At 47.3% G+C, this 21,109-nt stretch overlaps 1 protein-coding gene across 2 annotated transcripts; it reads left to right on the plus strand.

Moving 5' to 3' along the window:
• The first annotated feature begins 887 nt into the window (after positions 1-887).
• Positions 888-19,315, plus strand: LOC128908903 (inverted formin-2-like). 2 transcript variants are annotated; one of them, XM_054199889.1, is made up of 16 exons: positions 888-1,475; positions 2,756-2,901; positions 2,988-3,049; positions 3,668-3,770; positions 3,855-3,940; positions 4,487-4,587; positions 5,901-5,971; positions 6,085-6,192; positions 7,181-7,251; positions 7,886-8,006; positions 8,803-8,967; positions 9,676-9,778; positions 10,620-10,778; positions 12,196-12,957; positions 14,476-14,535; positions 18,030-19,315. In XM_054199889.1, the coding sequence occupies exons 1-15, from the start codon at positions 1,034-1,036 to the stop codon at positions 14,532-14,534; spliced, it is 2,559 nt and encodes an 852-aa protein (XP_054055864.1). In that variant the 5' UTR covers positions 888-1,033; the 3' UTR covers position 14,535; positions 18,030-19,315. The 2 variants fall into 2 exon arrangements, with proteins under 2 accessions (XP_054055864.1, XP_054055866.1); XM_054199891.1 differs by lacking the exons at positions 3,668-3,770; positions 3,855-3,940.
• The last annotated feature ends 1,794 nt before the right edge of the window (positions 19,316-21,109 follow it).

Raw genomic sequence — 21,109 nt, forward strand, 5'->3', positions numbered from 1 at the left:
GTGAGCCGCTCTCCGGTCTCCATCCAGCTGTTGTCCATCCTCCAGAGCCTGCTGCACTTGGAACCATCTCATCAGTCCAGCCTCCTGCTGTGGGAGTCCTTGGATGCGGTAGTGAACAGAGCCCTTTTGCTCGCAAATGACAGTAAGAATGACATATATATCCAGCCTTGCACTCTCCTCTTGTTTTCCCCCATCCTACTCACTGCCACAAAAGTCCTTCCCAAATGCGCAGGAAATAGTCTGTGGGACTTGCTAAAAGCTGAACAGAAGCTGGGACAAAGCTACACCTCCTGCGTAGGGTCAAGTCTTGATGCGAAGCCCCAGCCATGCAGATACCAGGGAGAGCTGGTCACATTTAGCTGTGGGCTCGGGATTCATGGTTGTGCCTGGATGGTTAAGCCCTGAGCTTTGCGTTGTGGGAGTCAGTGGAAGTCTGTCCTTGTTGGCATTCTGCTGCTGGTGCTGACTAGTCTTGGTGGCAGGCATGCTCAAAACAGTGGTTTTGGACCAGGACCATGGGAAGGAAATTGCCTGGAAGCTAGAAGTGCAGGTGTGTGGGCTCTGTGGCTCCAGATCTGCTGCTTGGCAAGGGTTGAATAGCATAAACCAACCTTTGGGCCCCATCCCCTTCTCTGACCCCGACTCGTTTCTCTAGTCCAAGGAAACACAGTTGAAGAAGTCATTGAGAGGCTGCTATCTATCAAGAAACATCCAAACAAGCAAAAGCGAGCTGAAAACCGGCTGTCCGGGAGTGCGAATGAAGGCGTGCAGGCTGAGCGAGAACCATGTGCACGTGCAGCTCGGAGCCCAGCGGGATCATCAAACCCCTCCAACACACCAGCACCTCCCTCAGGGCCACCCGCCAATGAAAAGAAGATCTCATCCTCCCAGCTCACAGCCTGCTCTGCTTCGCCAGAGACATCTAACCCTCCACCCAACACTGCTCCTGCCCCAGCACCCCCGCCTCCACCACCTCCACCCCCACCCTCTGGCACAGCAGCGGTGACCCCCACGTCCACATCCCCCATGATGAATGCACCTCCAGCCCCTCCACTCCTTGGCGTCCCTCCACCCCCACCCCCATTGCCTGGCATGGGGGGCATCCCTCCCCCTCCACCCCTGTTGCCCAGCATGGTGGGTATCCCTCCCCCTCCCCCCCCCGTTGCCTGGCATGGGTGGCATCCCACCCCCTCCACCCCCATTGCCTGGCATGGGTGGCATCCCTCCACCCCCACCCCCATTGCCTGGCATGGGGGGCATCCCTCCCCCTCCACCCCCATTGCCTGGTATGGGTGGCATCCCTCCCCCTCCCCCTCTAATGCCTGGCACGGCAGGAGATCATATAGAAGCCGTGGTGGCCTCCCAGTTCAGCTGCCCTCTTGGCTCGGGCAGGCCTCCCCCCAAGACAGTGAAGACGCCAACACTGAGAATGAAGAAGCTGAACTGGCAGAAGCTGCCCTCCAACGTGGTGAGAGGTGGGTGCTTCTGTCATAGAGTCACCGCTGCTTTAGGGGTGACACTATCTTTGAGTTTATCAAATGCGGTCGATTGCCTTTAGATACAGAACTTCCCTGATTTCCATTACCTCTGACCTTCAGAGCTTAAATAAATAAAAGTGGCATGAAACTACTAATTAATATAATATAATATAATATAATATAATATAATATAATATAATATAATATTTAATTCCAGCTAAATCAGTAGTTTGGAATAGCTTGTTTATAACTAAAATACTTTGAAATTAAAAGAAGGGGGAGGGATGGGAATATTTCCCTAATCCACCGTGACATGCCTTAGACTTGAGTTCTCAACAGGTTCTGATCTGGGTGCCCCAGACTTTAATTCCCCAGTTCATCTATACTTGCATCTGGGTATATTGAAGTCATATTAAAGTATATTAAAGAGTGCAGGTAAGGATCACATCACAGTTCAAGGAGGACATTGAAAGAATTGGAAACCCATGAGAATAATTGACTTGTCTCTTGATTTTTGGGTTCCATTTCCCTGTCCTAGTGGATCCAAAGAGAAGCATGATATGTGAGAAGAGGCCAGGACAGGCAACGTCAGCTTTGTCCTAGACAAGCAAGGCATCCACTGCATGGAGGCCGGCGTAGGTGATGTCTAAATAAGGCGTGTTTTCAATCACAGGAGCAGTTAATTGTTGGGATTATTTCTGTAGAGACTTCTACAGGCGTGTTTGGGTGTTGGCTTTTTTTAAGAAAAAGATGTTTAAGAAAGTGCAGTGGGAACTCATTCAAGCACTCCTGTAGCCAGCATTATACAAGGAGGCTTGATTATAAAATGAAAAAGAGAGGAAGGTCACAGTCAGAAGATAGCCAGGTTGTGGCCGATCCCTCAGCTAGCATGCAAGGAAGCGAAAATAACATCAGCCATGGGACTAGGAAAGAAATGGCTGAGCCCCTTCTCATGCTGACCGGCTTTGCCTACCGTGGAGGAGAATGCAGTTGTATAGGGAGGGATGGGGCTGGACAGCCTCTCTGTGCCCAGTGCTGCATCCCCTTACCAGCTCATCTTGGGGTAAAGCACCAGGTTTAATTACCTTTCAGGCTCTTTGGATCCTGCCTGTGGGACTTGTCCCTCCCAAATAATTAGCATTTGTTCAGGACACATATGCCTCTTCTTATTTCATTCATCTTCTGAGAAGTTTCCCTTCTAGCAGCTCACCTTGCCCCAAAAGCCAGGAGCTTTCAGCTGTCCCTGTAGCCAGGCTGAACACCTTGTCTTTTTTCAGAAAGTCACTCAATGTGGGCTTCAGTGAGCAGCAGCAGCGAGGAAACTATAGAGCCCAATTACACAAGCATAGAGCAGCTGTTTTGCTTTCCACAACCAACCCCCAAGGAGAAAACAGCCGCACCAGTGAAGGCAGAACCGAAGGAGGTGAGGAGGTCCCTCTTATTCTTTCGAATAAAGATCACTGCAGACAGCTCATCTAATACGAGATATCTTCTTTTTCTTTAATGAAGATCACATTTTTGGACTCCAAGAAAAGTCTCAATTTGAACATATTTTTGAAGCAATTTAAATGGTAAGATATGGCCAATTTTCGTGACAGTTGACAAAACTTTGAGCAGGTTTTGTGTAGTGTCTGGAAGGTCCTCATGAAATCTATTCTAGCTAATCTGCTTTGGTGGTCTGTGTAACCGAAACATCTGAACGTTTCCCAGTTTGTCCTATGCTGTCTTTAAAATACCGAGTTTAGGTGTTTAATTGTATTTTTACCTACAACATCCCTGTAAGATGGAAAAGGCGTTACATCTCCATGTTACAGATGAAGTTGTGGCACAGACTCTTAGGGTGACTTAGGCCGTGAGACACCTCTGGAGGTCGAACCCCTCCTCAGAACAGGGCCAATGGAAAATTTAAGAATTAAATATTTTTTTTAAGGTAATCAAATGCCCAGAGAGTGTCATCTGAGTTGCAAGATTGATCTTTGGCCTTCAGTCATTTGTCCAGGGCCAGAAACTAAATTTGAGGCATAGCAGGGATCCAGGTCCCAGTTCCGGGGACATATCTTTCCTTTTGGATTATCGTTGCTCTCACTAGGGAAAGCACGGAGCGCTTGCACAGGTACATGTCTCAGTAGCATGTGATTGTGGAAGAGGGGGCTTTGGGTGATGGCTGACTCTGCTCCTCCTCCCTGCAGCTCCAACGAAGAGGTGGCTGCCATGGTCCAGAATGGGGACCGGGCCAAGTTCGACGTTGAGGTTCTGAAGCAGTTGCTGAAGCTGCTGCCTGAAAAGCATGAGGTCAGGAGGAAAAATGGTACCCTTAGTTCACAGAGTTGAACACACAGTGTAGTCCTGCAGTCTTGATTCTTTATTTCTCTTTAGATAGAAAACCTGAAGGCCTTCAAAGAAGAGAAATCAAAGCTAGCAAATGCAGATCAGTTTTATCTTCTCCTCCTTCAGATTCCCAGGTACGGGTGTTGTTCATGAACTTCAGCCCAATCTCTTTCCGGGTTTACCTCTGAGAAGTTCAAGTTCCTTATAGAAGCCTCACAGACAGATACCGATGGATATAGCTAGTGCATCTCCCCTTCCACCTTAAAGGCTTCCCGTTGCCTGTTACCCTTAGGTGAAGGGCTGTTGTGGCTCCTGCTGCTCCAGAACCTCCGCTCCCTCTGAAGTGGCAGAAGCTGGCCCAGACCCTGGGTCAGACCTGCCCAAGGAGGCCCCGTAACTCACTGAAAGGCAGTGCTAAATGCAGTGCCAAGAAGATGGAACCCATATCTCACACAGTGGTCAGTCTTGTTTTTCCTAATCACACCGTGTCAGCAGAAACTACATCCCTCCTGGTCCCCAAGGCAAGTGGCAGCCCCTCATCTCCCTCCACAAGCCACAGACGTTGGTTTGATGTGGATGGGGTTGACAGCTGTGTTGTGGGGTTGCCAGACTTACCGGTGATGTGGGAAGAGGGCCAAGATCGCAGTGCCCTTAAGCTTTGAATCAATCTCTGTCCTTAGCTACCAGCTGCGCATTGAATGTATGCTGATCTGTGAAGAGACCACCGTTGTGCTGGACATGATTCAGCCGAAAGCTGAAACCATCCAGAGAGCCTGCGAAGGTAAATGACCTGACCTTATTTCTGGATCTTATTTATGTCAGGAAGCTGTAAACCCCAAACAACTCCCCTGGAGCTCTACAATGAGTCTATCCAGTCCCCCGAAAAAACTCCCCTGCGGTTCGTTCACTGGTTCACTGCAGAATACGGGATGCAGCTCTAGGTATCTCCACTGATGGTCGGAGCCCATAATAGGACCAGAGATCATTTTCCCTCACCCTCGTGCCTCTTTTTCTGCAGCAGCTGTATTCCTCTGAAACACTTTGAACAGTGAAGCACCGGAAGCTTGTCAGCCCTTTGAAAGGAGCTGAATAAAGACAGCAGAGCTGGCCCTGTGTACAGCTAATTCATCCAGCAGTATTTGCCACGTTAAGACCTTTGCAAAGCAGTTTGCTGCCAGAAAAGCACGCCCCAAACTTTGCCCAGAAAGTAGTGAAGCTTTAGTTTTTCCCTGCCTACAAATGGAACCAGGAGAAAAAGTTTCTTATTTTGGGCTATAAATGTTGTGATGCTCCAATTTTGTGAGTACATGGAGAGATCATGCAGTAGGTTTCGGCTTCCTGTGGCAGAAACCTCAGGTCCCACTCCGCTGAGAGCAGGATGCTCGTCTTGGCACTGTCAAGTGCCGCCTGTCCTAAAGAGCCCCAACTCCTGCTGGGGGGTTCTCCATCTGGAATTACAGCTGCCCGCTGGGACAAACTGAAGCTTCCCCCCAGAAGTGTCTTCCCAGCAGCCCTCTTCTCCTTTTGGAGCTGTTCTTGCCTCAAAGCTGAGCGCTTCAGAAAGCACACCACTGCAGCACCCTGTCGTCAGAGCAAGGACAGGGACTGTACCCTTCATGCCCTGATAATCACCTCCACCATGCGAGACCAAGAACAGGGTGAGCGTGTCTGGATTTAGCAGCTGGCAGATAATCGCAGGGCTGTCAGAACTGGCTTCACTACACAGCTGAACGGAGTCTGCAAGATTAAAATTACAGCCCCGTTACCCTCGCCCACACCAGGGTAATTCGAGGTACTTCCAAGGAAGGCAGCAAGCTGATGGCTGTTAGTGAGAAGGGTGCAACTCTGGGTTATTTTCCATTAGGAATGAGAGACCAGATGTAAAGAAAGAAACGTAAGTCAAAAAAACTTCTATTAAGCCCAACGTAAGGAATTGGATCTATACAGAATCAGTTTCTCTGCAGGTTGGGCCATTGGGCTGCAAAGCTGAAAAATCAGATTTGGTTTGGTGGAATTCATAAGCCCAATTTCAATGCAGTTTAAGAAATGTGGTGTAACAGAGGCTTTTGTTTAAAAGTCCTTTCTGTTTTTCAGATCTTCTGAACAGTCATCGCCTGCCGCTCTTTTGTCAACTGATTCTCAAAGTTGGAAACTTTCTGAACTATGTAAGGACTCCTTCTGCCTTGTCCTCCCACCATTACAGTATGTGGATGATCTTCTTTAGGGCTGTAATTTGGGTGGACATGGGAGTTACATCTGCTTTTTTTCTGTCTTGTAGGGAAGTCACACGGGCAACGCCGATGGGTTTAAAATCAGCACTTTACTCAAACTAACAGAAACCAAAGCAAACCAAACCCGCATTACGCTGCTTCACCATATTCTGGAGGTACCACTGCCAAGTCCTGGGAGATAGGGAAGGAGGAGGACTTTATCACAGATGAACCATTTCTCCTACTCTACTTACAGCTAATGGCACACACTCTTATCCGTATCCTCCCTGTCTAACTGCAGAGTGTCACAAGTTGGGAGCGCTTGATTCACTTAGGCTGGTGGAGGCTGTTTGTGGGGACTACTCAGGGAGCTCTTTATTCTAAGACCTGTTCTGCTTTGCTCCAGCATCTTTCCCTGCAGTGGCTGAACTTCCTTCTTCATATTGGTGCAATCTGCACATCATCATCTGCGGCCCACACAGCACATGGCTACCAAATCTATCCTGGCTGGCCTGTACCCATTCAGCCCTTCTGCCTTTCCATGGTCTCTTACTTTTCCACCAGACTATGCTTGAGCTTTTCATGCTCCCCTCCAACCCCCATAGCTTTCTAATTCCCTGCATTGCTGGGTTTTTTTCTCTTTTCTCCCTTCTCTGCTCTGCCACCGCCATTCACCAAGGTCCCTCCATTCCAGTTATGCGTGTTCAAGCCCTGATTTAGCTGGCAGTAGCTTCTGCCATAAAAGTAAATCATGCAAATAAGATTCAAGCCCTTTTGATACCCTCCTGGGACCGTAGGAAGTACCAGACTGCATCAAACCACAGTCTTGGCCTCCTCCCATAGTCAAGAGTATGTGTCTCAGAAGAGGGTAGAAGAAGAGCTCAGCAGCAGGTCAGCTTTGCTTTGAACTATGAGTATTTCTCAACATTCAGCCCCCTTGTATGTTTTTGTAGCCCAGAAGCAATGCCTTTCCTCTCTGAATGTGCTGTCCTGTTTTGAATGTGGCTCGGCTCTGCAAGGCAAAGCAAACTGCAGAGTGGGAGCAGCAGCAGGACACAGCGTAGTTGTCCTTCCCCGGGCATGTCTGCCCATATCTCTTCCCCTCAGCTTCCTCTCAGGTCCTGCCACACAGAAAATAACACTTCTTTCTCTCTTCTGCTTTAGGAAGTAGAAAACAGCCACACGGACCTACTGGAACTGCCAAAGGATCTTGAATATGTTTCAAAAGCAGCAGGGTAAAATCATGTGTCACTTCCTTCAGATTACAAACAAAAATAAATCCTATACACATGAACAATGTACCAGAAATTAGGACACACACAGCTGGTAGAGCACATCAACAAGATGTTTTAGTTTTAACTGAAAGATTTGGTTGATGAATGTTGAAACCCCTTTAATATATAATAGTTCCACTACAGCTGGCAACACTTAGGGCTGAAATTTGCAGAGTGTTCAGTTAATGCTGCCTCCCAAGATATTTCAAAATCTGCACTGCCTTTGTGGTAGCAAAAGCTTCTGAAGGCCAGCTACCCAGAAGCGTTTCTGAGGTGCCTTCAACCAGGGGAAGTGAGCTAATGCTGAGCTCTGAGGGTGGAGAACTGCCTTTTGAATGGGTGGACTTTTGTGGGGGCATTCATCTACTCAGTAGACAAAGTTGTAGGTAGACTTGTCAGCTTTTTCATAAGTGCTGTGGAGAGAGGCTGTTTTTCATGAGCTCGGACTGTATAGAGAGCTCAGAGTTCAAGTTTCAGTTCAGTGAAGTGGTGGGAAGCAGAGGGACAGTGACACTGCCAGCTCAGACTTGTCCTCTCTTTGGTCAGCGCAGGATGCTGGAGTATCAACTAATGGGGGGGTTCTTTGTGATTTCAGAATTAATCTTGATATTATACGCACGGAGTCCAGTACCAATTTAAAGAAGTTGCTGGAGCTTCAGAAAAAAGTCTTATCATCAAATGACAATGTGAAACAACAATACGAGAAACCTATCCAGGTCAGTAATCAAGCTCCCTTATATCTTCCACATTACACACACAAAGGCAGTCCTCAGTGCGGACGCTCATGAGAGGGTGGAAAATATTGCCGCAGGACATGCTCTCAGATTTGCAAATAGGCTGTGATGCCATACAACCCATTGGTGTTTATTTGCCAGCTCCACCCCAAACCTAGATGCCTTTGGTGAGGCCATTTCTTAAGGCCCCTGCCCCAGCTGCTCTCTTCACTCTGTTGTGTGGACTCACTTTGAGTGAAGATGTTCAGCCTCTGTGTGGATCACCAGAGTAAAGCCCATTGCTTGGGATTAAGCTTTGCATTGAGCTTTCCACTGGAGCTCCACTCCATTCCGTCCCATGTAGTTGAACCGGCCCCACAGCGCCATGCCCAAACCCGCCAAATCGGCACCCACCCCCAAGAAGGGCTCCAAAAAAGCAGCCCCACCTCTGGAGGTGTTCAAGGCCAGGCTGGATGGGGCTCTGAGCAACCCGGTCTAGTGGGAGTTGTCCCTGCCCATGGCAGGGGGGTTGGAACTAGATGATCTTTAAGATTCCTTCCAACCCGAACCATTCTGTGATTCTATGTTTTGCTCAAGCTACTGGTAAACTGGCACAGCACAGTCACCAGGAGCAAAGGTCATCTGCAGATCTTAGTTTCTTGCCACCTTGTAAGCTCTGCTGCAGTTAAAAGCCAGGGCCCAGAATCCTGCTCCAAGCTCTTACATTGACATCCTTTTTTCTTTAAGTGCACTTCACTCATTGTCCTCTGTTTAACCGTGTATATTAAATGCATTTCAGGATAGCATTGATGCCTCCAGAAAGCTGGAAGAAGAATTTGAAAACATTGAAAGGAAGAGAGAAGAACTTGCAAATTATCTCTGTGAAGACCCAAGCAAGTTGTCCTTAGAGGACATATTTAGCACCATGAAGACCTTCAGAGATCTCTTCATCCGAGCCCTGAAGGTTGGCATCTGTGCACATGATGCTGAGCAGCCCTAGAACTGGTGCATGCTTCTGCTCTGACAGCCAGGGGTGGGACAGGCACCCAAATCTGGTGGGGGGAAGGTGCTGGTTACCACCTCCTCCTCTGAGCACTTGGGATGAGGTCACCTGGGGAAGGAGTGTCTGATCCCAGCTCCACTGCATCCTCATACAGTGCTGGTGCTCCTGGCCTGGTCCAGACCCTGGTGATGTGTGATTTTGGTGCAGCTTCAGCTGCAGAGTCACAAAGATGCTTTGGAGTCAAGTATGTAAGCTTCAGAGGAACGGGCTTATAAAACTTAACCCTTTGCTCCAACCTGAGCAAACAGACTCAGAAAGGGGATGTGCTTGGAGGAACCAGTTTGGAGGAAATTGTGGCTTCAGTACCTTCTACTTTTACCTCAGCTAAAAGTCAGGCAGAAGATCTGCACACTGGTAGGTAACGGTGTTAGGCAGATCACCACCGCCACCTCCTACTGGGATGTGGCAGAACCCTGGCCAAGCCAGCGGTCTCCCTCTCACCCTCTTGGCGACACAGCCCTTATTCCCCTTTCCCATTTTATTTACTGCACAGGATAAGGCCAGAATTTCTCTTCTCCTTTGCAACTATTTGCAGGTCTTCTTTCTCTTCATTGGCTTTTCTGGCAGACTCCTGTCCAACTTTCTCATATCCCTGTTACCTCACTGCAGGAAAACAAGGACAGAAAGGAGCAAGCTGCCAAAGCAGAGAAGAGGAAGAAACAGCTGGAAGAGGAAGAGGGGAAGAGACAGAAGGGAGAAAATGGAAAAGTCAGTGAGTATCTGAAAGGGCTTCAAAAAAGAGACGGAGCTGGTAGGAGCTCTTTGCTGGTCCTGCTTTAATGGACCATAATGGTAATTTATTTTGTGGGTTTCCAGGTGCTGGCTGACTAAAGGCTTTTAGGTGTCTTACAGCCATAGCTTAGAACTGACTTTTCACAGTTGCAGCTGGGCAGAGAAGTTAATTTTAGGTTTTCTGACTGAACAGCAGAGGGAAAAAAAAAATCAAACTGAAACATTTCAGCTAACTTTTTCAGTTTCTAAACATAACTTTTGAATCCCAAATCTAACAAGAAACATTTGACTTTTCCCCCCCTCCAAAATCCCCATATACATTCGAATAGTCTTTCTTTGACACAGACTACTGACATCCCAAAAATTTTGCAGATAATTTAAATCTGCCTTTCTCTGGATGAAAATGAAAGGCACAACTGAAAAGTACAATTGGAAGAAACTGAGAGGAAAAAAAAATTATTATTTCCCCTCTTTCCCTGCCCTCCACCCCCCAATAAAAAAGCCCCCACTAACACGCACAGCAAACAGGAGGCGTTTCAAGGTCATAGTGCAACCAGGCACAAGTCTAGGGAGAGCTGGTGCCACTGGTGCCAGCCTGTAGCACCCAAGCATTAGGGTAAACCCTTTGACTTCAGCCAGGACACGCTGCTGCGGGGGCACGGAGCATGAGCTGCTCCCAGGCCTGGCATCGGTGCCTTGCTTTTGCCCAGTGGTTGCTTGTACTGGGACAGTGGCACCCACCCCAAGCACCAGCACCACCACAAAGTCTCCTTCTGCCTCATCTCATGGGCAGATTTAACACCCATCTCTCTCTATCCCAGTTAAGAAGGGGGTGGTGAAGCAGGAGGAGGTGTGCGTCATCGATGCGCTGCTGGCCGACATAAGGAAAGGGTTCACGCTGAGAAAGACAAAGAACAGACATGAGTCGGATGCAATTCCTAAAACCTTGCCTGCGGAGAATCCAGAGGACAGCCAGTCTGGTAAGGACACGGACCTGACTCTACCTGCAGCTGTTCATTCCCATCTGCCTCTCAGCCTGAGCCAAGCACACAAGCAAGAAGCCTCAGCGTTTGCATTTGGGGCATTTTATTTAAGCGGGCTTTGCAGCCAGTGCCCCGGAGAAGAGGAGCAGAGAGCCCTGTTGCCAGCCAGGTCTGTCCCAGAATTACCAGCAGTTTGGAGCAGCATGGCCTTGCACCCATGCTTATCATTTAGAATCATAGAATTGTTAGGGTTGGAAGAGACCTTAAAGATCATCTAGTTCCAACCCCCCTGCCATGGGCAGGGACAACTCCCACTAGATCAGGTTGCTCAGAGACCCATCCAGCCTGGCCTTAAAAACTTCCAGGGATGGGGCTTCCACCACCTCTCTGGGCAACCTGTTCCAGTGTCTCACCACCCTCATGGTGAAGAACTTCTTCCTAACGTCCAGTCTGAATCGACCCATCCCTAGTTTTAATCCATTCCCTCTGGTCCTACCATTACCCGACATCCTAAAAAGTCCCTCACCAGCTTTCTTGTAGGCCCCCTTAAGATACTGGTAGGCCACTATAAGGTCTCCTTGGACGCTTCTTTTCTCCAGACTGAACAACCCCAACTCTCGGAGAGGCATCAACCCTCTGAGAGGCATGGCCCATGGGCCAGCCACAGAACCATGCCGATGGGGCGCTGGTGTCATCTCCACAAGTCCTCTCTGTGCTATCAAGTCTCAGCAACACAGCTTGTCACTGCCTTGAAGACCACTGCACCCTGTCTTAGTCTACTTTTGGGAGTCTAAAGAAGCCCTTAAAAAAAGATCAGAAAACTCTTATTTGCAGAAGGACCCAAGTCCTTTAGGTGCTTGTTGGGAGACAGCCCATGGGTTTAGCTTTTCTTTGGTCTCTCGACCTTGGTGTCAGTGCGCATTGAATGAGGCCAAGGACATTGGCCTACCATAGAGCCTGACTTGGGCACTGTGGGTCTCCTAAACCTGCTCTGCAAGGGCAGGATTAGGCTGGCTGATGGGCAGTTTTGAAGTCCTCGTGCAGACCAAGACAGCAGTCCCAGCTGGTTCAGGACCTCACAGGACCCTCTTCCTGCTGTAGGCTTTCAGGCACCCTTGTGAGTCCGGGGAATTCCATGGAAATCAGCCGGTTGGCAGCAAAGACACACAAACACCTGCTGAAAACAGAGCAGGGGCTTTGCTGAGCTGGGGTCTGACTGGGATGACCACAGTGGGTATAAGGAGGGGAGGTATAGAGAGGATAAAATGGTGCTGCCTCTGCATAGCTGCTGTAGGGTCAGTGCACCCTCCACAGGCAGCTGCTTGCTTGTAACCTCTTCCAGTGGCAGAAACGCCTTGGTTGATCCCAGGTGCAACTCTGCAGCTGTGGCTGATTGTGTGTTTTTTGTTTAAAGGAAAAAGCTTTAAGGATCCACAAGCAGCAGGAAAGCAGATCAATGATAAGACCAAGCAAAATGACGACGGACGTCCCTCAGAAAGCATTCCCCTCTCAACCACCGCCCCAGTGGAGACAGATGGAGATGTTACAAATGCCTCGGCTTCAAACCAGGCATTATCTAAAAACAATGCTGGAGGAAATTTGCCACCAGAGTCACGGACGGAAAGCCCCTTGGTAAGCTTGGTGGAGGCTGATGGGGCCAGTCAGCCCATGCCAGGTGCCGGGATGAAGCAGGCAGACAGCTGGGTGAGCCTCCAGCCAAGCACAAAGAGCGGCTCCATTGCCTTCTCTACTGCTAACTTAGGCTCGGGGATAAGGTTTGTGAGCAGCAGTTCAGGCACTGCTCCAATAGACCAAGTCAATGGGTCCATCTCGGAAGTCCAGGAGAAGGAATGCCCAGATGTCTCAGAGAGCTACAGTCTGATGCAGGAGCCAGAAACCCATCTGAGCGAGACCAGAATCGACCCTGGCAGCGTTCAGTCCGCTCCCTGCGATGAGGCTCATCGGGCAGAGTCGAAAGAGATGGTGAAGGAAAATGAAGACCCTGGTACAGACTCACTGTTGGACACCTCTCAAGAGAAGTCCTTCTCGGAGGAGCCAGCCACCGACTCTTCTTGTTCGGCAACCCTCCCCCCAGGACAAACTCACACCGACAGGGAAAAGCAGAGGCCATCTGGGAAACGGAGGAAGAAGAAGAGACACAGCAAAAGCTACTCAGGTAGCCCATTTCATATATAGCCCTCGGGGACCGAGTTAAACTGGGGAGGCTTCCCCGTATATTTGTGTAAATCTGGTCCTCCTCACTGTGAGGTCCAATGCCCCCTGCCCCTAGAGCCATGCTGTTTCATGAAGCTGGTTTTTTTTTTTTTTTTAAACCTGAAAGAGATTTGAAAAGAAAAACAAAAGCATTGTTCATTCTCTTGACATTTATAAGTAATTCATAAAGGGGTGATGATGAATCAATAATTAAAAAGCCCATTACACATGCAGTAAAGATGGCAATAAGCACATCTGTCAAGTGTGCTAAAGACAGCTACAAGGCACGGTTATGTGCAAACAAGAGCTCCATTAGACTCCAGAGCAGTGATTAAGAGCAGTTAATACTGGGTACTTAATCAGGGATCACCCCCTCTCAACTACTTATAAACACATAAAGGCAGCACCATTAGCGCTGCCCGGGGGTTGTTTGGTTTTTCCTCTCCTAAGTGTTGTTGCAAAAGCGCTTTGCCTGCAGTGACTTGACAGCCTGCCCCAGGGGTACTTTAGGTGGCTCCTGAACATCAGGCCCTCAAGCCATCGCTGCAGGGTGAGGGGAGAAAGCCAACAATATAAAAAAAGAGCACCTTGATGGTGCTCGTGCAAAGGCTCGTGTTTGGCCAGATGAACCGGTCCCTCGCACTGGGCTGCCCAGCTCGTGCCGGGAGAGAGCTCAGATGCCAAAGGCATGGAGCCACCCAGGTCTCTGCCTCACGGCAAAAGTCCACAGCTTGTCCCAAACCTGGGAAGTGCGTCCAAGTCCCTCAGACTCTACCGAGCTGATGCCACCCTTAGGTGGGTACTTCAATCCCAAATTAGAAGTGCCTCATAGGGAAGACGTGTGTCTGTTGGCCTTTAGAAAGACTCAATATACTGTCGGCCTTTAGAAAGATGCAATATACTGTCCAAAGCCTGTTTTCTTCAAGATCCTGGGGTCAAACAAATGGGCGGGAAAGTGATGGAAGTCTCTTTTTATCAATGTTTAATGCTTTTCCTTACAAGCAAGGTGAAGGAGAAAGGAAAAGAGGGTTTGAATATCCACTGCTGAGAAAGCCAGCATGGGTTGAGCATCTACCAGAGAGGGACTTATCCTTATAATGCCGGCATACCCCTGGGGTTGTAGTTATTTCTGTTTCTAAACATGCCACTTTCCCCTAGTTAAAAAACAAGCCACAAAACAGAAGTGGTTTTCTGGAGCAGTGGTTCCCAAACTTGCTTCCCAGGAGACAGCAAGAGGAGCTGCAGCAACGGCAGCACCCCACACTCCCAGCCGTGGCGATGCTTTCCTCACATCTGAAATGAGTATTTCTGGCTTAAGGAACTGATCCCTGCAAAAGCCACAGGGCTCCCTGGGCATCCAGGGATGGCAGCTTAGGAACCTCTCTGCTACTAGACAATGTTTTCATCCTAAAAAGTTCCCTGTTGTTACATCTGCCTTGCCATGATCAGATACATTTAGTGTCTCTCTTTTGTTTAAAAGCAGAGGTTGAGACTGATACTGGAGATAATAAAACAAAAAAAGTTTGTGTGACACAATGAGGTATGTAAACTTGCAAAAGTATTTTTATGTGAACTAACCACAGTATTGGGACTTCACAGACCTAATCAGTATTCAGCATATCAGCTAAGCTTTTTGTCGTTGTGTCTAATCACAAATACATGTAAAATAAATTTGTTACTCTGATTTTTACTCTCCAGGGTGTTGATCTTGTGTTGAGTGGAGTCAGTGCTGATCTCTGCTCAACACAGGGTCGCAGCCCATGTGTCTGTCCTCTGTGTCAGCAGCAGCCAAACCGCCTTTCCCTGCAGATAATTAGAAGTCATTTTTCTAACCAAGTGAATCCAGCTTCGTGTGATAAACAAAGTCCTTGCTTTGATCCCATTATTTTCTCAAAAACCGTAAAAATGCAATTTCAGTTCCTACCTCCTGCGAAGAACAATGTTTGGTTTGCTTGTGGGTAGCCACCTGCTATAGCACCATTTAAATGTAGGTATCTGGAAAAGGGAATAAAACACTGGACCCAAGGAGAAGTACTAGTTGAAGCAAGATACCAGCTCCAACTCAAAGCCAAATTCAATTCCAGAGTTGCACACAAACTAGTCCATTGGAGCAAACAGACCGTGCAAACTTCTTATGTGTATTCATGCAGCTTTCTGGGATGGGGCAGGGAGGGGGGGGTGAGGTAGGTCATTTGGCTTTTGTCGCCAAAAAAAATAATACAGTTAAACCCGATTTCTAGTGAAATTGTGTACCAAGTTCCCTGCATCCTTCACCGATGCTGGCAACATACAGTTGCCCCTCAAAAGAAACCTTAAGGAGTTTCAGGATGAGACTTTCATTTGCAAAACTTTCCCTGTTTTTACAGCAAGTGGAAAGAAAAGCAAGAAAAAGAAACTATCGGGATACCCACTGTACTGAAATTGCATAGTTACACATTGTCCTTTCCATGCTGGTGAGCATCTCTTATGAACTGAATCAATAATGTCAAATCTCTCTCTGCCGCATTTCCTGAAAGGAATGTATTTATTCTCCAGCATCCCCAGTGCCCAGGGCCGGGAGCCCAGCTGGGAGCCCTGGCCCCTTCCTGGCCCCCGGGGAGGTATAACAGAGGAATTTCTGTGGGATTTCCATGCAGGAAATGCTAGCATCACTGCTAGCAGGAGAAAATGAGATATAAATTGGGTAGTTACAGTCCTGACTGCTCCTGCCCTCCTCTTGGCCCTTCCCGTGCTGTACCGCAGGGTTACATTAAGTGGAAAAGGGAAGTAGCTCTGTTGGTTTAAAAATCCAAAGGAAGATTTACAGCAAGTGCAGAAAACAGTAGCAGCAATGCACAGGTAAGGAATATGTCAGGACCAGTGGTCATGCTGCACAGGGAGGGCAGCTGAAACCATGAGGTAAGCATTAACTCAGGTTATGTATGCTTTCAGCACAGGGATTCCAGCATGCGGGCTTCAAAAAAGTCGTATTGGAAAAAAATAGAGACACAGACCACTTTGAATTCTCCTTAGAAGATGTAGGAAAGCAACACAGAGGAACGCATGGAAAACCAGTACCTTTACGAAGTGACCGAGTCAGGCAGCCGTTTCAGCGCATCCTTGCAATGCAGCGCCTGGCACGGCTGCCCGCGTGTGCTTCGGTGCTGGGAGCGCAGAGACGAGCTGCACCTTGAAACCTGCAGTTCCCATTTTCCTCTGCTCCCATCGTTACGTCACTTGACAAGATTAGCGGAAACAAAACCCCCTTTCCTTCTCTTAGTTCCCAGCCACAGTGGTTCCTCACCCAAATGCAGCTGAAGGCTGTCCCTCTTGATGTGACAGCCTCAGCAGGCCGAGTGCTCCCCATCAAAGAATGGGACAGCCCCACGAAACAAATTCAATATTTTTTCCCAGGATGTTCCACCTGATTATTTTTTTCTTTGTTCGGAGAGATTACCTTTTATTTTTTGGCCCAAGCGCATGCGGTCTGTTCAGGTCACAGCACCAGTTCTTTTTTGGTATGGAATATTCCTCTCTCTGGCTGATTTGCTGGATCTGGAAGTTGCTGGGTCTCAGTGAAGCCGCAGGAATCTTACTTCTTGTGCAGATCCAGCTGCAGGTATCAAGACTCGATCCCCTTGTCAGTTTTTAGAGCTTCTGTAGCAGCAGCAGAGTCAGGGCAGGATCTGGCCTCCCAGGAACAGCCTGTGACTCTGAAATAATATTTCAGAGCAGTAAAAGGACTGCTGTAATCAGCTACTTGACTCTTGCCTCACCTTGACTGTAACTTGCTGTGCAACAGTTTCTGTATTCCTGTCAATATTCCTTATGTCAGCTTTTACACCCAAAGAATGGTATCCCCCGTTATCTCCGTATTCCCAAAATAAATGGTTTAGCTGGTTTTCCTGTGGAAGCAAGGCACTGGCGGTCACACTGTTTGTGTGCGCCCTGGTAACATCTGAACTCATTCCCAACCAAATCCAAAAAGAGCTTGAAGAAGGACCATTTAACAAAAGCTGACAGTCGAACAGAGGAGGGACCGTAGAAACACCTGGACTCAGGGGAGGTGCTTTTGGATTTCCCTTGTCTTAGACCCTAGAGAATCACTGCAGACAAATGTTCACATCTGTTTGTGCTGCTCCCTTTTTCCTCTCCTCCCGTCTTTATGTCACTTGGAAAGGTTAGGGGAAACAAAAGTCTTGAAAGCACAAGTCCATACGCAGCCAGGCTTTGGCAATTTCCCTGCTCGCAAATCTGCTTGATTTATTCCCTAGAAAATAAAAGAACAAACCAAACCGGGAGCATAGGTCAGCGCTCAAAGACAGCAGCCTGGTGAGGAGGCAGGGAAGGGGCAGGAGGGGGACACAGCACTGCCTGCCAGCAGCTATGACATATACGTGGCACAGTGAGACAGCAGCCTTCCCCTGCAAAGAGACAGCCGGGTTTGAGAGTCAAGGTTTTCCTTCTTTTTTTAGTTATTTATTTTATTTTATTGTTTTCCTTTAATTCTAGAGAACCAGATGCTTCACCTCCCTTTCTGCAGGCTAAGTATTGTCTGTGGGCAGTTTGCTAATGGACCACGAGGAGATCATCAGGCTAATGCTTGTCTTCCTATATGGCCTTTGCCTTCATGTCTGTCATTAGAAATGGCATTAGCTTTGGTTATGGAGTGGGCTAGGCTTTTAAAAACAACGGGGTGCTGCCCCATCTTTCTGACAGTCCCATGAAATCCACTAGATTTAGTAAGTTCAGCAAGTTAATATCTAGAAGCATATTCCAATATTCTGCTTGGAAGATGCAAGACTTGTGTTGTTGGACTGAACTAACACCCAGCTTAAAAGCAGTGTTGCCCAAACTCTTGAACATCAGGCTCAGTTCTGGAAACATGAGGTTTTTATTAAGTATGTAAAGATTTAGCTCTACCTGGTTTTAGGTTGTCTGAGGAACGTGAAACTCGTTTCCCTAGTAGCACCCCAACCATTAGATATACATGCAAAAACATGCGGCTTTCGTTTTATAGTTGCAAATAGTTTGCATTTCCCCCTCCTGCTGCAGGTGTCATGGCAAGGCAGAAGAAATAATAGAGACCCAGCGAACCGCTCACACGTCCCTGGAGTGCTGCCAGCTTCCCAGGAGCCAGGTTCTGCATCGCTGCAACGCCACTGTGGTCACCTCTGCCCCACCAGGACACACCGCTTCCCATCGAACAGCCTTTCACTTCCCTCCGCAAGACCCAAAGAGCCCCCCCGAGACTTTGGCACCCTCGGCCTGTGCCGGGTGCCTGTGGGGACAGGGGACGATTCTGTGCATGGCAGCGTGAAAGGGTCAGATCCCTCGCCCCCTATCCTGGAAGCCAAGTCTTTCAACCTGCTCTTAGGCCAAACTCCTCTTGAAATGACAGCTGAGTGTGGCCCAAGAAAGGACTGCAGCGTTTAGCCCTCAGAGAAATTTTTAAAATATCAGTGCCTAAGTAAATTAAGGGTATAAATTAAGCAGTGGCTGGACCATCACATGTGGAAGTGTGTTACTCCCTCTTCTCGTTGCCCACTGATGATTTATATTCGACCAGGTCCACGACCCAGATCAGACAAATGTATTTTTACTCTCAATCATTTTAAGCAAGGGAAATCGGTTACAGGGGAAAAAAAAAAAAAGTTTTTTTTTTAAAAAAGTATGCATTTTAGCAAACATATGGCCATATAAACAGTGTCTGGTTCCTATGTGACGCTTACGTGCAATAAAGTTGAAGCTCATCGGTAGTGTTGCAGTAGTCTTCTCACATGCACAGATGCATCCATCAAGTTTTGGAGAACCAGGGCCCCAGTTTCTGTTATTAAAGCACCAGAAAGAGGTTTTCCAGAGTGCTCTATTGGACATATTTTCAGCTCATCCTTCAGTACATCTCTGGGTCTGGATGCCTTTGTCAGCCGCTTGCACTCAGAAGTCTTTGTGTTCAAGCTGCAGAAGGTGTAGATTGATGTTACTTTTGCTTTAAAACTGGGAATGTGCAGTATTGTGTTTTAAAAATTCAGAGCTTTATTTCTCAAGTTTTGTAATAACACTGTATCATAGTTTTGTACATAGCTGTCTGTTTAAAATGATCTATGTTTGTTGAATCTACGGTGTGATACTGTGCTGAAACGTGAATCAAGTGGAAGCGCTGGGTACGTTCAAGAACTATGCCTTTATATGGTAACTCACTGTGGCTGGACTAATGTTCAGGCTAAAGCTTATTCTGCTTTGCTTAATAGGATTTGTAATGTCCTTGTAATACTGAAAACTTTGCTGGACTGAGTTAGAAGTTACACCAAGAATTAAACCACTGGTTTATTTTAACCAAAGCATTGCTATGAGCATACTGAGAATCGGTTACCAAAAGCAAAGATCAGCTGAGAGCAGCCGCATGGGCAGCTTCAGTCAGGACACCCCGCAGAGCAGCACAGCCCCGTTTCCTGCAGAACTACCTAACCCATCCCAGGTTTGACTTGCAGATCTGTCCCTATCACATTTACAGGTTTCCCCCTTTTTTCCCCGCCTCTTTTTCCAGTCTCGGAGCACATCACCTGAGCATCAGTCCTTTTTCTCTTGAGTTCAGCTTCTCTGCTTGCAGATTAGACCCCAAGCTACAAAAATCTGAGTATCAAAACACGTTTTCCCAGCAGCTTTGCAACCTCCATGTTTCCAGCAAGAGCCTGCAGCCCGGGCTTGCAGTGAGCAGCCAGCCTTTTCCTCCCCACCCCAGCGTTTTATCAATAGAAACAACATCGTTCGGAGATTCAGGATGCGGGAACAAACAGGCTTTCTGGATGTTACCTAGGGAACTTTACCTGCTGATGCTCCGTAGGCTGCTCTCTTCAGATGCTGCAGCAGGCGTCCACTTCTCCGTCTGGGTCTTTCAGCTACCCCCATTTCCACCTAGAGAGAGCAGCTCTTTTCACACAGCCGTAGGTTTTATTGCCTTTGCCTTGGCCTTCAAAAGGAGAGCCTTTCGCATTTTCTTTCCGCTGCCCTCAAGAGTTTACGGAGAAAAGGGTTATTTTGAACCACTGCTGGTTCTTTGTTCCATAGTCATCTGTGGAAACTATATTAAATTATCCATACAATCGTGTCTCAATAAGCAAGCTGAAGCGGACCATTTATAATTTATTACTCTAGAGCAGCTCTGCTTCCATTACAGTGATTATTTAAGAAGAACCAAGGGGACAGAATCAGAGCAGGTCAAAGAAGGATGTTCAACTGGGATTTGCAGTTTTGCTCCATTTGTGATCTTGAAACAAAGCTCGTGATATTGAAGATTTTTCAGCGGTTGCAAGGCCAAATTAATTGCTGGTAAAAATGACGTCACTTGCAGCTACTTCAACAGGTTTGTGATCATTTAAGCCAACAGTGATTTTGGACCTCAAAAAAAAAATTCTTGTGATCTATTACAGCAACTGCACGTGGAGTCCAGTATGTAAACCGGGCTGTGAACACCACAAGTTTCTAACTGCCAAATAATTGCATATTCCTTAAGTAATCATTGGCTATATGATAAAATGAAGCTTTGGAAGAAATCAGCAGCAGTCTTTTCCAAGTATTTCGCATCAGAATTCAGATATGTTTAATGGGATGAATTTTCAGTGTTTGTCTTTTTGGGTTTTTTTGTTTGTTTTTTTTTTTTTTATTTCAATACTGAAAATATTTCAAAGTTTAGAATAAAATAAGTACTTGACAAGTTTCCTTTCTCTTGTGGGGATGGGGAAGACTTATGATTCACCAGAATTTGTCCATCAAAGTCCTATATTTTCCACATAGTTTATAAAGCACATAAGCATATAATTGTTGGATATGCTTAGTAATAATTACCCATTGTTTTCTCTCAAAGAAACAGAGAAGTATAAAGGGAGCTATATCTAGTACATGAGGACCACCACAGTGTTGTACTGTACTTAGAGCATGGCTGAAATTCCTGTGTCCAAAGTTATGCCAATATCTTTCAGTTTGAGTGTACTGTTTAGTCCCCTCCTACACTCAGCAGAGCAGAGGGGGCCGAGAAATACCTTCTGGTTAGAAAGAGACAGGATAAATTGAAATAAAAGAAAAACGCATGAGCCCGCTTCAGCAAAATTAACCAGCTTTAATTCTGTCGAAACATA

The sequence above is a fragment of the Rissa tridactyla genome, chromosome 4, assembly GCF_028500815.1.
Source record: "Rissa tridactyla isolate bRisTri1 chromosome 4, bRisTri1.patW.cur.20221130, whole genome shotgun sequence".
Taxonomy (NCBI): domain Eukaryota; kingdom Metazoa; phylum Chordata; class Aves; order Charadriiformes; family Laridae; genus Rissa; species Rissa tridactyla.